Raw genomic sequence first — 16,045 nt, forward strand, 5'->3', positions numbered from 1 at the left:
AATTGTCTGGTATGTAAGTACAGCATTCCCGCCCAACAGCAGCACAATGCCACCCTCCTTGGATAATAGAAAATTCAAGGCCAAGAGGTTCTGAAGCGACACTGTTCTAACTGCGACGAACTCAGCATTGATCTCAGTCAGGGTCTCAGTGGTATCATTAGTGACAGTTTCCAATACTGTTTTTAATTTGCTCAATTCTTGAGAATGCAGATAGATTCCAATAGAAGGAGAAGACATCCCAACCCAGGTGAAGAATCCAGTGAGGGATCCCTTGGGCTTCAGGGTTGAAGGTAACCCATCCAGATCTACTATATATCCCATATAACACGAGCCTCTACAATCTGAGGGAAGCCAAGGATGGGGCTTAAGACCTCAAATAAAATAGGTATCATTGTAAGAGGTCAATTTGGAATCTCTGCCCCTTCACAACTTGGGACCCAGATCTTTCCACAGGGAGCCTGATGTCTTAATAAGGAGACGAAACCAATTAAATGAAAAGTGACCCTGGCTTGTCAAATTTTGGATAGGTTCAATCCAGGGGATAATAAAAGAATATTGACTAGATCCCAAATAGGTGTCAGTAGAGATGTCCCCGTTTCGTGAAGCAACTGGTATCTCTAACAGTGTTGTTAAGAACTACAAGGGAAGGGGGGATACAGGATCTCTTATAGTCGGGTTGGTACCAATCTCGGGATTGGGCCTGATTATACCCTGCTAATTTCCACTTCTGCATGTCCTCCAGGTTATTGAGCTCAGCTGAAGAGTTTTGGCATATTAGCCATTCGGCAACTTCAGGCCAACTAAAGGATATGGGCCACAAAGTGATACCCCCGTGAATTGGTCAGCATATGGGCACTTACCCAACATGTCATGTGGGCGCTTTGATAAGCCAAATACAAGAAAAGTATTTATGGTGTATTGATCATCTTAGTCACTTTATTCCTGTAACAGAGGGGAAGCTGTTTCTCTGAGCCATACTCTGCAGCACCCGAGGATTCTCTAAAAGCCAAATCCGAGAGTCCAGGCACAAGCGCAAAAGGTTCTGCCCAGAGGTGCTACACATGGAAAAATACACTGCCTCCCTGATCCTTGTATTGACAAACCTGGTGTGTCATACGAGAATTGTCAGCAGTCTCGATATGGGATTGGGAGAAATTCAAATCGCACCTCTGTCTGACACATGACTGTGTCCTGCCTCCTCCTTTTAGTTTCTATATCTTCTCCTGCAGTGGATTCTTTGCGGGTTGTGATCTTTCCTCATATCCCTGAGAACTGCCACAAGGGAATCCTGGAGAATTGGCTAGACAGCAGAGGCTTAACTTGCATGAGCCAATATTGTGAAGTATCTGATACTCTTTGACCTGTCACTGCAGTGGTGGATAGATAGTTAACTCTCCTCAGACCCTGACCCATTCCTTGCATATTCCGACTGAAAACATCGTTAGAGTGTGATGCACATTGTATTATATTATCATTAAATAACTGACGGGTACTTTTGGCAAGCCCAGCACAAGGCCATCATCTCTAATTTCATTCATTTGCAGGCTGAGGAGACCCAGGAAGTGCATCCACAGAGTTCTCATCATTCACTTTAGTAGTTTCCAAGTTGGTGGGGTTACGTACTTTACAGTTGATCGTATGCCTACTTCTTTCATCATTCCAATTTATCAGGAGTTTGCGTTGTCAGTAACACTTGATACGGTCCCTTCCACCTAGTGGGGGAGAGAGGGAGAGAGAGAGAGAGAAAGAAAGGGAGGGAGAGAGAGAGAGAGAGAGTGAGTGCCTTTGTTAAGAGACATAACATACCCTTTTAGACTTGGCGATTTAGTGTATGTGTTTGATCCACGAGGTTTTGACATGGCCTATTACCTTTGAATTATTGGTCCAGGCTGCTTCAGTCAGGGCTTGGGTGTACTGTAGTGTTTTCTCATCTACCCCCAACAAGGCTATTTCTGATGCAGACAGAAGGGGATGGTGCTGGCAGTCATGGATCTTCCCGTAAGAGTTTCAAACGTGGTTAGTCCAGTGGTTCTATTAACCAGGTTTCAGAGGGTGTACAAGGTAATAGGCCTTCAGGGCACTTTAGTCCAGTTTCCTGGCAAGTCTTTGCAAGGGTATTTTTTAGCATCCTGTTAGTTCGTTCCACTATTCCCGAGTACTGGGGTTGATTGGTGAAACGAATCATCACACAAATCCCAATACTGCACACAGTGCTGTTACTATTTTCCCAGTAAAGTGGGTACCCCATCACTATTCATTTGTCCTGGTATTTCAAATCGGGGGAATTATATCTGTCAAAAAACATTTTACTACTGTTTGGGCATCATCCCTTCTTGTGGGAAATGCCCCAATCCATCTAGAGAACATATCTTCTATGACCAGTATGTATTTAAACCCTCCTGAGGGAGTCATAGGGACAAAATCAATCTGCAAGTTCTTCCAAAATGGCCCTTCAGGAATAGGTAGATGATCAAAATGTGCAGGTGTTCTTCCTCTATTGTAATGCTGGCAAATAACGCTATGTGTTTTAAGATAATGGATATGCCGGGAGCAAACCATTGTTGGGCAGTTTGATGTAGCATCCCTCCTTTTCCTACTTCCCTGCCCATGCACTAGCCAGGTAAGGGCATGAAGGAGACTACACAGACAGACCACCCTACCATCAGGATGCCACCAAAGCTCATGCATCCAGCATGAGCCCAGAAATTGCATTTCACCTTTGCAGTTGCATCTTGCACCTGGAAAGCTGCTGTGAGGTCAATGGTGGAGGGGATGTATCTTAACAAAGGAGGGGACCATGACCGTGCGCGTCATAGGCGGCAGCATCTGCGTTGCCGCAGGGCACAGTGTCCTTAGAGGTAGTATGAGTTTCACATTTGACAACTGCAACACATGCAGGGTAAAGCACTGCCCACAATAGGTTGTTGATAAGAGTTGCGTGTTGAATAGGTTTACTGGATGAGATAATAAACCCATGATTTTTCCAGAGTGTATTGGTCATGGACCATCTCTAAAGCAAACAGGACATACAGTAACACTGTGCAGCTGAGCAGGAAGCACCAACCCCGCCATGATTTTTATGGAGTGCCTACAGGGAAGAGGGGATGGACGTTAAGAGCAGTGGGGGCATATAGTCATAGGGATGGGTGGCTGATATTGGAGAAAAATTACCGGCCAATGGGCAGATGGGAGCCATAAGCAACTGGCTTTGTCAGAGAATACAGTAATCCGAAAGATGCCGCAATGGGTCTCCCTTACAGATTCAATGCAGGACAGGGATTGGATCATAGGACCAATTTCCTCAGGCCATTGCGAGAATTTAACAGAGTCAGTGACATGGGGCACCGAGGTGGGACCCATGGTGAACAAAGGTGAATTGTACAGTATCAAGCTGGATGAAAGCACTTAGGCCGATAGGACTGAAATTAAATCGCCCATTCAACTGCAGTGAACCTGACTGACCTAAACAAGGGGCTGCAAGGCTTGCATATGAGTCAGGGATCAGATGGTGGGTAAAAAAGGGCCATGCAATGAGTGGCTTCTGGAGAGCGGGGATTCTGAGTAGATGGTGGAGAAAACTTAAGCAGGGATAGGTACTTCCTTCTAGGCCCATTATTGGGGGAGCAAGAAAGGTTCAATAGGGTTGTTCTGCAGTTGCCAGCAGTACAATACAGCCTGTGTTGCATGGTCAGAGCACGGCATCAGCAAATTCAGGGAGCTCTAAGAACAGACCCTGATCAGAACAGTGGATTGAAGCATCACGTTTACACAGGGCTTGACAACCCAAGAGGCAATGACAAATGATTCCTTGATTTGGAGCTGACTTGTCTGAATGAAAACAAGTTGGGAGAGTGCTTCCACCATGGGAATTCCAGCTATACCAACAGTGGAGACAGTTTCAGTGCCTATCTGAGTTCCAAGGAGGGGGTACAGTCAAAATAATCGCACTAGAGTCGACTAAAACTTTAGCACATCTTCCCTGAGCATCAATTTCCGTCATGGGTCTTCAAGCGGGGAGGAAGATAGTGGGATCAGGGCAGCCTTGACAGTTAACCCCTGGTGGCATCCCTTTTGTGTAGTCTGGAAGGGGTCCATGAGTGTAAAAGTTGGGGCAGGCATAGAGGGCTGAATTCTTGCAATTACAAGGGAAGCAGCCTTGCAATTGCACTCGACAATAGCCCAGTGACCCTTCTGACCATACCGACAGCAATGTCGTTGTCCTTGGACCAAACCGGCCCTTGCCCCCCTATCTAACCAAGGTGGGTAATATCTTTGGGGCTTTTTGTTATAAGTTGGTGATATTGAATAAACTGGCCCTTGGGACCCTCAGACCGCTTACTGAATAGACCATGTTGGTCCATATTAGTGAGGGAGGTAACTACATTCCCCCCTCCCACCCCCAGTTCTGCTCTTGCCAGGTGAAATTGGTAAGCTTGAAAGCCTGAGCTATCTGGAGCTCAAAACAATTTAACAGAGTCTGTACCACCAAAGGATAGTTTCCTTCCAGAGGTACTGCAGTGGATGATTCCTATGTGTACTTAAAACAGGCGATGAAATCAACAAGGGATTACCCTTTCTTCTGACGGCAAAGAGTGACCTCCCCAAAGTTGCTATGCTGCCTGGCCCCATTTGAGATGGCCTACAGAGCTCGGTTCTGGAACCACTCTTCTGGGGGATATTTCCCTGACCCTGCTGCTCCTCTGTGGGTTCCACAATCCAATCCCCAGAAATCCTTAACAGCCACCCAGGACTGTCATATGCAACTTTTGAGTACGAGAAGAACATCCTGAAGTAAGGGGTTATAAGTTTGGCAGGTTTGGACCAGCCAGTTATAAAAGGGGATTGGCTTCTTCAATGGGTTAGGAGCCTCATTGATCATGCTTCTAACTTCAGTGGGGGACCAAGGCTTCAGGACAGCTATATCGTTGACTATCAGTCAAGTCAGTTGGGTGACAGGAGGGATGGAAAGGATAGAGCTAGAAGATTCATTTGCATCAGAGGTGGCAGAGAGCATCCCAAATGCTATATTCAGATGATGCATTTTAGTCTGACAGCGAGTCTGCATCATAGTGGGTTGAGTAGAATCAGGAGGGGCTGTAGGCATGTCAGTAGTGAGGCCTAAATCCTGGTAGAGTGGAGTTTGAAGAGGCTGGGGCAGCTGTTCTCGCACAGCTGCTGCCAGGAGGATGGCCTCCATGACTGTATCCTCCTGAGATTCAAGTTGGGGATATAGCCCCATTGAGGCACTTGAAGGTTCCTCTTGCTGTGTATCAGCATCTTTCATAGGTTTCGATTTGTGAGGTAAATGACGCTTAGCAACCTCGAACCATTTGACGAAACAATGCATCATGTAGCATTTGTCCCAAGTGGGATTGCCACTGCTCCGAGTAATTTCTTGCCATTCCTTAATTTTACTTAAGTCAAAAGAGCTTCATAGGGTGAACAGCCCTAGGACCAACCGTAAAGATCATTACAAAAAGGAATGACTCTTTCTTCACGGAGTACGGTATCTGCTGGTGATCCCGATGGAATGATGGGCTCTCCTATCTGTTGCCACGATCTTATCATGTCTAAATGTCTTTGTTTTGTTTGCTTTTCCATATTTGGGCTGTCTTCTGGGTGCCTCATATCCATGTTTGTGGAGCAGCACTGACTGCTGCCTTGATTTCCCATTTCTGTGATCTACAAAGAGATGTCACCTGCCAAGAAAGGAAAAGAGAAAAAAAAATTACCTCACCCACAGGTGGGTGACATCTCTTTGTAGATTACGGAAATGGAAAATCGAGCCAGCAGACAGCGGTGAGCACTTTTCCATCCACAGTCTTGTGCCTACTTCAATTGGGTAGCTAGCACTTCCTAGTCTCTCTCACTGCCCTGGTAAGTTTAGTCTTCTCTGCGATCTTGCCTCGACCTTACAGTAGTCTTGGCTTAGCTGGAGTCACCAACTGGACACCAGACAGTCTCCACATTTTCTCTCCCCTCCCCTGCCTCAGTCCATGAGGGGAGCACTAGACCCAGTCCCCCTTTCAGCTAGGACTGCACTGTGGACTATTTCCACTATTTCCTCCTTTACTATTTTTTGGATCCTGTATTGATTGGGATCTTCCTGACTACCCTGGATTCTGTTGAAGAAATTACTTTTTCTGAGGCTTCGAGTCTTGTTTCAAGAAGCTTTATTTTTTACGAATTCACGGAAAGGCTGCCACAGTCTTCACTTTCTTACAGCACTCTCCTGAGCTGAACAGTCAGCCTATATTCACTCAAGGATATTAACAACTTTGCTTGTTTTGCTTGGATTACATTCTGCACTCAAGTAATGTTGAATACCATAATTCAAGATAAAGATAAGCACAGTGCAGCTACTCCCTTTGTTACTAATGTTGTTCAAGAACAGGTAAACTAACAAGCTTAAGATACACTCCCTATATTTCATCAAACTATAATTACACAACCTTAGAATTTATCTCCAGCAGTATTTTTCCACTACAGCTGTGAGCCTGAGAGTCAGGTCACCTGTTACCTTGGTCAAGTATCCCATCATGCAGCAGTATACCAAGTTCTTACTACTTTCACAATGATTAATGTTCTATAGATATTCAATCTGACTATTTTAATTATTTCATCAACAGTACTATCTTTACAAGCATGTTCTTACTCCAAATACATTGAGTTTTCACCTCTTTAAGGAGTACCCAGATCTTCCTTGGCAAGATGATTAAACAGAAAATATCCAAATTCAATGCAATGCAATGATGAGCAGAATGCAGCATTTCCTTAGGTTGGATGACAGTTTTTTCCCTCTAGAATTGAAACATATAGCACTGTTGGGCAATCTGCTAAAAAACAGAGAACTTCATGGCAAAGTTCAAATAGGGTCATAGAGATGTCCAGCATGGAAACAGACCCTTTGGTCCAACCCATCCATGCCGACCAGATATCCTAACCCAATCTAGTCCCACCTGCCAGCACCCGGCCCATGTCCCTCCAAACTTTTCCTATTCATATAGCCATCCAAATACCTCTTAAATGTTGCAATTGTACCAGCCTCCACCACATCCTCTGGCAGCTCGTTCCATACACGTACCACCCTCTACGTGAAGGGGCAACTCTTTTATATCTTTCTCCTCTCACCCTAAACCTATGCCCTCTAGTTCTAGACTCCCCAACCCCAGGGAAAATACTTTGTCTATTTATCTTTTCCGTGCCCCTCATAATTTTGTAAACCTCTATAAGGTCACCCCTCAACCTCCGACGCTCCAGGGAAAACAGCCCCAGCCTGTTCAGTCTCTCACCATAGCTCAGATCCTCCAACCCTGGCAACATCCTTGTAAATCTTTTCTGAACCCCTTCAAGTTTCACAACATCTTTCCGATAGGAAGGAGACCAGAATTGCATGCAATATTCCAACAGTGGCCTAACCAATGTCCTGTACAGCCGCAACATGACCTCCCAACTCCTGTACTCAGTACTCTGACCAATAAAGGAAAGCATACCAAACACCTCCTTCACCATCCTATTTACCTGCGACTCCACTTTCAAGGAGCTATGAACCTGCATCACTCCCTAGGACCTTACTATTAAGTGTATAAGTCCTGCTAAGATTTGCTTTCCCAAAATGCAGCACCTCGCATTTATCGGAATTAAACTCCATCTGCCACTTCTCAGCCCATTGGCTCATCTGTTCCAGATCCTGTTGTAATCTGAGGTAACCCTCTTCGCTGTCCACTACACCTCCAATTTTGGTGTCATCTGCAAACTTACTAACTGTACCTCTCTTATGCTCACATCCAAATCATTTATGTAAATGACAAAATGTAGAGGGCCCAGCACCAATCCTTGTGGCACTCCACTGGTCACAGGTCTGCAGTCTGAAAAACAATTCTCCACCACCACCTTTGAGCTAGTTCTGTATCCAAATGGCTAGTTTTCCCTGTATTCCATGAGATCTAACCTTGCTAATCAGTCTTCCACGGGGATCCTTGTCAAGTGCCTTACTGATGTCCATATAGATCACATCTACTGCTCTGCCCTCATCAATCATCTTTGATATTTCTTCAAAAAACTCAATCAAGTTTGTGAGACATGATTTCCCACTTACAAAGCAATGTTGACTATCCCGAATCAGTCCTTGCCTTTCCAAATACATATACATCCTGTCCCTCAGGATTCCCTTCAACAACTTGCCCACCACTGAGGTCAGACTCACCGATCTATAGTTCCCTAGTTTGTCTTTACCACCCTCCTTAAACAGTGGCACCATGTTTGCCAACCTCCAATCTTCCGGGACCTTACCTGTGACTATCGATAATACAAATATCTCAGCAAGAGGCCCAGCAAATACTTCTCTAGCTTCCCACAGAGTTCTCAGGTACACCTGATCAGATCCTGGGGATTTATTCACCTTTAACCGTTTCAAGACATCCAGCACTTCCTCCTCTGTAATCTGGACATTTTGCAAGATGTCACCATCTATTTCCCTACAGTCTATATCTTCTATATCCTTTTCCACAGTAAATACTGATGCAAAATATTCATTTAGTATCTCCTCCATTTTCTGTGGCTCCACACAAAGGCCACCTTGCTGATATTTGAGGGGCCCTATTCTCTCCCTAGTTACCCTTTTGTCCTTAATATATTTGTTAAAACTCCTTTGGATTCTCGTTAATTCTGTTTGCCAAAGCTATCTCATGTCCCCGTTTTGCCCTCCTGATTTCCCTCTTAAGTATACTCCTACTTTCTTTATACTCTAAGGATTCACTCGATCTATCCTGTCTATACCTGACATATGCTTCCTTCTTTTTCTTAACCAAACCCTCAATTTCTTTAGTCATCCAGCATTCCCTATACCTACCAGCCTTCCCTTTCATCCTGACAGGAATATACTTTCTCTGGATTCTTGTTATCTCATTTCAGAAGGCTTCCCATTTTCCAGCCGTCCCTTTACGTGCAAACATCTGCCCCCAATCAGCTTTCGAAAATTCTTGCCTAATACTGTCAAAATTGACCTTTCTCCAATTTAGAACTTCAATTTTTAGATCTGGTCTATCCTTTTCCATCACTATTTTAAAACGAATAGAATTATGGTCGCTGGCCCCAAAGTGCTCCCCCACTGACACCTCAGTCACTTGCCTTGCCTTATTTCCCAAGAGTAGGTCAAGTTTTGCACCTCCTCTAGTAGGTACATCCACATACTGAATCAGAAAATTGTCTTGTACACACTTAAGAAATTCCTCTCCATCTAAATGATTAACTGCCGGACACAAACTACACTGCCATTGGATGAGAAAAATAAACTGTGCATTCAATTCTTCTGAGGTGCCACTGTAGCTATTTTGTTTAAGGTTGAATAACTGTCGTCTGCAAGAACTTTGAAGTATCTTTAACATGTTTAAAACTGGCACTCGAATGAATAATGTAGGTCACTTGGTGTTCAGGGTAACAGATCTATTTTGCAAATCTTCTAAGCAGCTAAAAGTGTTATGGACCAGACCAGATCCCCTCAAAATAATTTAAGAAGGTAGTGTAGACCCTAACTTTTTCTTATCTTGAAGGTAGATATGAAGTGCATGTTCCAGACGTGATGCGACTGGTCAAACTACTCAACATTAGCAAAACACAATTTATTTAAAGACTATAGTTAAAATACAAACAAAAGGAAGAGGAATTTAGAATAACTTAACTACTGAGAAACTTAACCAAATATTAGGTCCAGTACCTATTTCCAATTAACTGTTCCAATATGGTAACACCCCATGAACACATCCTTTGGCAAAAAAGTAAATTCAGACACAGATTCTTAAATGCAGTACTCCAATCCAGAAGGAAATAACATCAAGAAAGATTTCAGAGAAAACAGAAGCTAGGAATCATTCACTGAAGCTTCCAACTCTTCAGTGACCCCATACAGATTCTGACTGCTAAAGCTAGAAAGCCTGGTCTATGAGAACTGGCAACTCCCATTCCAGCTGCTTCCTTTGTTTTTTTTGAAAAACCTAAATTGTTTACTTCGGCCATTTCCAGTAGCCAGTTCAGAACCTCTGCCTTTACAAATTCCCTTCAAAAATACCCCAGGACGAAATAAACTTTTTAAAGTGTCGCATCATCACCAAAGTACCACACAGAAGATGCTAGCATTTGTTTCAATTGGATCATGAATTCAGAGACTCTGACACTATGCTTTGGTATACCACTCTGTTATGTTAATGGCAAAAATGCCTTTTACCTTAATGTAGTATTCCTCTCCATTTATCATATATGTATCATAAATATATCCTCATTATTAAAGTCACCATTCACTAAAAAGGTATCCAATTCTTGTTAAACTGTAAGTTTGCACAAATATTTAAAGGCATTCAAACCTATATATTTAGTAAACAACTCTTCCAATAGCTATTTAGAAGATTGTTAGGTTTCTTCCATTAACACCACTGCTAACTTAATTTCAGGTGCTGCTGAAAAGAGTTCAAAACATGGAGCAGAAGATCGAACACAAAATATTATCATGGTTCTAAAGGATCGAATGAAAATCAGAGAAAGAAATAAGCCAGAAATCTTTGAGCTCATCCAGGAGGTATTTGGACTTCCAAAATCAATGCATGCACAGCAAATGAAGGCAATTAAGCAAAGTGTACTGGATGGAACATCAAAGTGGTCAGCAAAAATCAACATCACCGGTAGGTGCTGTCAAACGTGTTAAAGAAAACAAAATGACCATGATTTTCTTTCTATACAAATTGTAGAGGCAGATTGTGATTCTTTGTGTAATGTCCTTTTCCTTTGGAGTTGGGAATTGAGGTTTAGGTAATTTCCTAATGTTGCCTTTCTGACTCCTGAAAATCAGCCCATTCACATGGAAATTTTGTATTTCATGGTGAATCATGATATCTGTCCCTTGAAGCAGGCCTGTGGCAGGAATGTAGGCTGGCAGATTCTAAGGTCAGTGTGATAGGTGGCCTGCCTTCATTTTCTGGCACATTGGCCTAGTTCTCTATATAATTATTGAATCCCTAACCCTCTGATCCATCTGTGTACCCTTAATAGCCCCTCCATGTTCCTGTATATCTTCCATTCATCCTCCATGTCCCCATGTATGCACCATGCCCACTTCCTTCATATCCAATATATACAAAACCCGTGGAATGCTCAGCAATTTAAAAAAAAAGACACTCCATACAGTAGAGTCTTTCTGAAGTTACTTGATCAGATGTCCAACCATCTGCTCCTTTATTCAAAGCGTTGGTGGAATTCATTTGAAGAAGATTGGTATTTGTTCAGTTTTATTTTTCAGCAGTTTAACAGAACCTTGGACCTAATAGCACCCTGTGATATTTACATTGATTTCGAGATGATCTGTTTAAATTAGATTCTCAATACTGTTGGATGAACAGTGCACGCTACTAATGGATAAAGTACTTCAGAGATGTAAATACTTAAATTTAATGTTCCTTTAAAGATAGTATTTTGCTTATGCAAGCACTTATGGCATTTAATACATAAATCATCATCTAAATAATGTCGCTACAAGTATCCAAGGTATTGCAATTCTAGTTCAGTGACCTCACTGGAGTTATCAATGCAAGAATGATTATTATCTGCTCAAAGTCCAGCAACTCCACCCTCAATTCCACAAAGCTTGTAGTTTATTAGTATTTCTACATCAAAAGATAGAATAAGAATTTATTACACAACTCAAAATGTATTCATTCAATTGTACAAACAGAGAGATGAGTTCTGGAGACATTACTTACACTTTAGATTAACAGAATAACAAGGAACAAATCATTTGACTTCAAGATGAAAATATTGCATGTTAGAAGAGTTTCTCTCCTGGTTCAGTGAGGATCAGTAGGTTGGAAATTTCTTGGTTTTCATATTAAATTGTGTTTGACTTACTGTAGACCAGGAATATAGTTTTGCTGATGAAAACAAATTAGTCCCTCAGTTTATTGTCTGAATTGACTGTTTATGCACAAATTCCAAAAGATCCTCTGGACTCATTGGGTCAATCTTAGCAGATTGTCCATATTCCAAGCTGCCTTTTTAAAATAGTAAATATTCCATAACCTTCACATTTTCATGGGCATATAATGAAAGAGTTGCACCTCCCATTATCTGTAACCTGCTTGACATCCTTAAAGTAAAACAAAACTAACATTCAAGTATTTATGAAAAAGGACTATCACTGTTCACTTGCCAACCAGTTGGCATTCTTGTCTCATATAGTATAAATGTTGGTGTTGCCCTTGAACTTGTAATTTTGCAAAATGTCCTGACGAATGCAAGGAGAAAAGCTTCGACAAAATGTAACTTTTTTTTAGCAATACTGAAGTATCAAATAATAGTTTAATAAAAAGACGTTTTCAGTCAATCTACTTTTAGATGCCAGCTTGCAACACAAGTTGACTGGGCATAGGTTTCTTTTTCTTATCCATCAATTTTAATTTCTCTTTGTCTTTAGTCTTCCTCCTTGTATATCAAACCATCAAGAACTTTTTAAGCTTTGCTACCAAATATCCTGTATGTGATCAGAGATAACTCTGCTTTTAATTGAGTTAATGTGTAAACAGTTCATGATCAATCTTGGATCCGCTTGACAGCGTTTGTCCGATTCCTGACTATTTTCTTTCTATGTAATGGTCATCTTAGAGACATCAATTACTTTTGTCTTAATTTGTCTTCTTAAATACTTACAGCATCAGTAAGCTAATGTTTTGTGTTTGGTACACAAGAATATCCAGATCTCTCTGTGCTGCACATTTACTTGGAGTCTCATCCCATTTACATAGTATTCTGCCTACTTCCTACCAAAGTGCATGATCTCCTACATTTAAACTCCATTTGACAGATTTTTGTCCGCCACTCCCTCAACCTGTTTGTATCCACTTATCAATTCCTGATGTCTTCATTACATGACACACACCTCCCTCCTATTTTAGTACAATCAGCAAATTTGGATAGGTTACACACTTCCCTCTTCTCCAGGTCATTAATTTAGATCAAAAATAATTGAGGCATTAAGCTTGATCTTTTTGGCAACGCACTAATTGTGTCTTTTCAATCTGAAAAAGACCTATTAATCCTGTCTGACTTCTATGTATTAATCATTCATCAATCCATTCTACATATTGTTCTGCTATAGCCTGACAGTTGTATTCCTCTGCAACCTCACGCTATAGAAAATCGCTATACCCGTTCAGTAGAAAGTTTATGTTTTCCAAACAAAATCCACAATTCGTCAATTGCGTTATATTCAGAAAATGGTTGGGATGGCTCGATGCTGAAAATGTGTTGCTGGAAAAGCGCAGCAGGTCAGGCAGCATCCAAGGAGGAGGAGAATTGACGTTTCGGGCATGAGCCCTTCTTCAGGAATTCCTGAAGAAGGGCTCATGCCTGAAACGTCGATTCTCCTGCTCCTTTGATGCTTCCTGACCTGCTGCGCTTTTCCAGCAACACATTTTCAGCTCTGATCTCCAGCATCTGCAGTCCTCACTTTCTCCTGGGATGGCTCGATGCCTACTTGCGGGCAGTTTATACCCGGTTCCGGTATCGAATTGCACTGGCTGCAGTCTTGGCAGCGGGATGGGAAATTGGGTTTTGGCACCCAACTCTCTACTGAAGACCAGGCATGCAACATTAAAGTTGGACTGTCCAGACCTAGACAGAAAATCCAGATGTGACCTCCACAAAGCCCGATCAGAGATACCAAGAGGCAGTACCGGACCAACAATTTCTCCTGCCACCTGTGGCCGAGACCTAAACAACATAACGGGATACAAAATGAAGCAGAGCAAGGTAGTGGATAATGACACATCCCTCCATGATACGCTCAGTGCTTTCTGTGCTCAGTTCCTACAGGTTTATTTGGAAGCACTAGCTTTCGGAGCGCTACTCCTTCATCAGGTGGTTGTGGAGTATAATCTTTTAGAATGACCACGTTAGTTTCAGTTTTTTCATATGTAAATCCCAGAACATTTTTTTAAAGTTACATTCTCAAGCCACCTTTAACAACAGGTGTCATGTTGGCCCAGATAATGCATTGAAGGTGTGAGGTGCTGTCTGTGCCCCAATGTTCAGGCTGATTCTGATCTAAAAAGGGATTTACAGAATTTGCAGTTTTTGAGAAAAATAAAATGTAATTCTGCAAGTACAAATTCACTACACAAACTTGTATGTGTGTGAGTATGCATGTGTGTGTGTTGGGGGGTATGTGTGTGTGTGTGTGTGTTGGGGGGCGGGGGGGAGTGTGGTGGAGGTATGAGGGTCTGTCCTTATTAATTCTCCAAGTGCATAAGTATTTTGTGTTAAGGCCCCTGTGGTGAGCTTTGGCTGTGCAGAAACCTGGCTTGTCCTTAACCTTTTTAACAAGGACCACTTTGGTTGTGGTAGTGCAAAACCCACAACTACTAGATGGGGTTTCTCAGAAGAAACTTGTTGGCGGCTTCCCTTCTTTTCCATTCCTCAACTAAAAGAATGTCCATTGACAGATCCTGCATTGGAAGTTTGTTCTATATGGGACACTGAGATAGAAGGTGGACACAGGGGATTTGAATCAGCCATTGGATGATGTGTGATTAGTGGGGTGGTTAATGTTTGCCAGAGCAGGATGCCAGAGGGGAAGGTTCCAGTTATGACATGCATTTAATTGAGTTTCTGAACAATTGAAATCTGTTGTAATATTAATCCCAAAACTGTTTGGAAGCTTACTAAAGAATATTTTACAAAGCAAGTACTCGCTCAACACTGATATTTACTTTAGATCAATTAACTGTTGAGCTACACTGCTGACCCTGAACTGTACTGTGCTGTGCTTGAGCAAACCAAAACTGCTCTTGAGTTCAAGTGATGTTGAGATTATCGAGTTGTATTAGTGGCTTTAAAGTATGGTTGCTCCAGATTCTGAAGTTTTGTGAAATGAAACCTCCATATACATGACCCAACAATTCAATACATTAATAAAGATATGACTATTGTGTTTGTCCAGCTGCTACAAAAGTACTGGCAGTGTCTGTATGCATTATGTTGAGGCAGTTCTGTTGTAGTAATTACAACAAAAGTGACATTTCAACTTCAAATAATTTATGGCCAGTTCCATAACCATAAAAGTCAATAGAACAATTTTATGAACACAAAATATTATTGTTTATTTCATAATTTAGGGTCTGTTGAATTCTGAAACTTTTCATGGTTACAATCTCTGCTGAGGATTGATAACATGAAATCTACCTCATGAATATATTATCTGTATAGGTCAAGCAAAGTTTAAAAGCTGTGATTTCAAAATGGATACAGTTTATAGTGTTACAGTACAAAGAAGAATCTGCGATATGTTCTTAGTCATAGAGATGTATAGCATGGAAACAGCTCCTTCGTCCAACTTGTCCATACTGACCAGATATTCTAAATTAACCTAATCCCATCTCCAGCATTTGGCCCATATCCTTGTAAACCCTACCTCTCCACTTACCCATCCAGATGCCTTTTAAATGTTGTAATTGTACCAGCCTCCACCACTTCCTCTGGCAGCTCATTCCATACAGGCACCACCGTCTGTGTGAAAACGTTGTCCCTTAGATCCCTTTCAAATCTTTGAAATCTTTCCCCTCCACTTAAACCTGTGCCCTTTAGTTTTGGACTCCCCTACCGTGGGGAAAAGATCTTGACTATTCATCCTATCCATGTCCCTCATGATTTTAGAAACTTCTTTAAGGTCACCCCTCAATCTCCGACACTGCAGGGAAAATATCCCCAGCCTATTCAGCCTCATCCTTGAGCTCAAACCCTCCAACCCGAGCAACATTCTTATAAATCTTTACTGAATCCTTTCAAATTTCACAACATCTTTCCTATAGTAGGGAGACCAGAATTGGGCACAGTATTTCAAAAGTGGCCTAACCAAAGTCCAGTAGAGCCAGAATATGACCTCCCAACTTCTATAATCAATGCACTGACCAATAAAGGCAAGCATACCAAATGTTGCCTTCATTATCCTGTCAACCAGTGTCTCCACTTTCAAGGAGCTATGAACCTGCATTCCAAGATCTCTTTA

General features: G+C 42.0%; 1 protein-coding gene across 8 annotated transcripts in view; it reads left to right on the forward strand.

Moving 5' to 3' along the window:
- LOC140494648 (protein unc-13 homolog A-like) overlaps nucleotides 1-16,045 on the forward strand; it is a 425,496-nt gene that overhangs the window by 242,186 nt on the left and 167,265 nt on the right. For all 8 annotated transcript variants that reach the window (XM_072594058.1, XM_072594057.1, XM_072594065.1 and 5 more), the window contains one exon: nucleotides 10,446-10,673. In XM_072594058.1, the coding sequence (XP_072450159.1) occupies nucleotides 10,446-10,673 (228 nt within the window). The remainder of the gene's footprint in view (nucleotides 1-10,445; nucleotides 10,674-16,045) is intronic.

This window comes from Chiloscyllium punctatum, chromosome 24 (genome assembly GCF_047496795.1).
Source record: "Chiloscyllium punctatum isolate Juve2018m chromosome 24, sChiPun1.3, whole genome shotgun sequence".
NCBI lineage: Eukaryota > Metazoa > Chordata > Chondrichthyes > Orectolobiformes > Hemiscylliidae > Chiloscyllium > Chiloscyllium punctatum.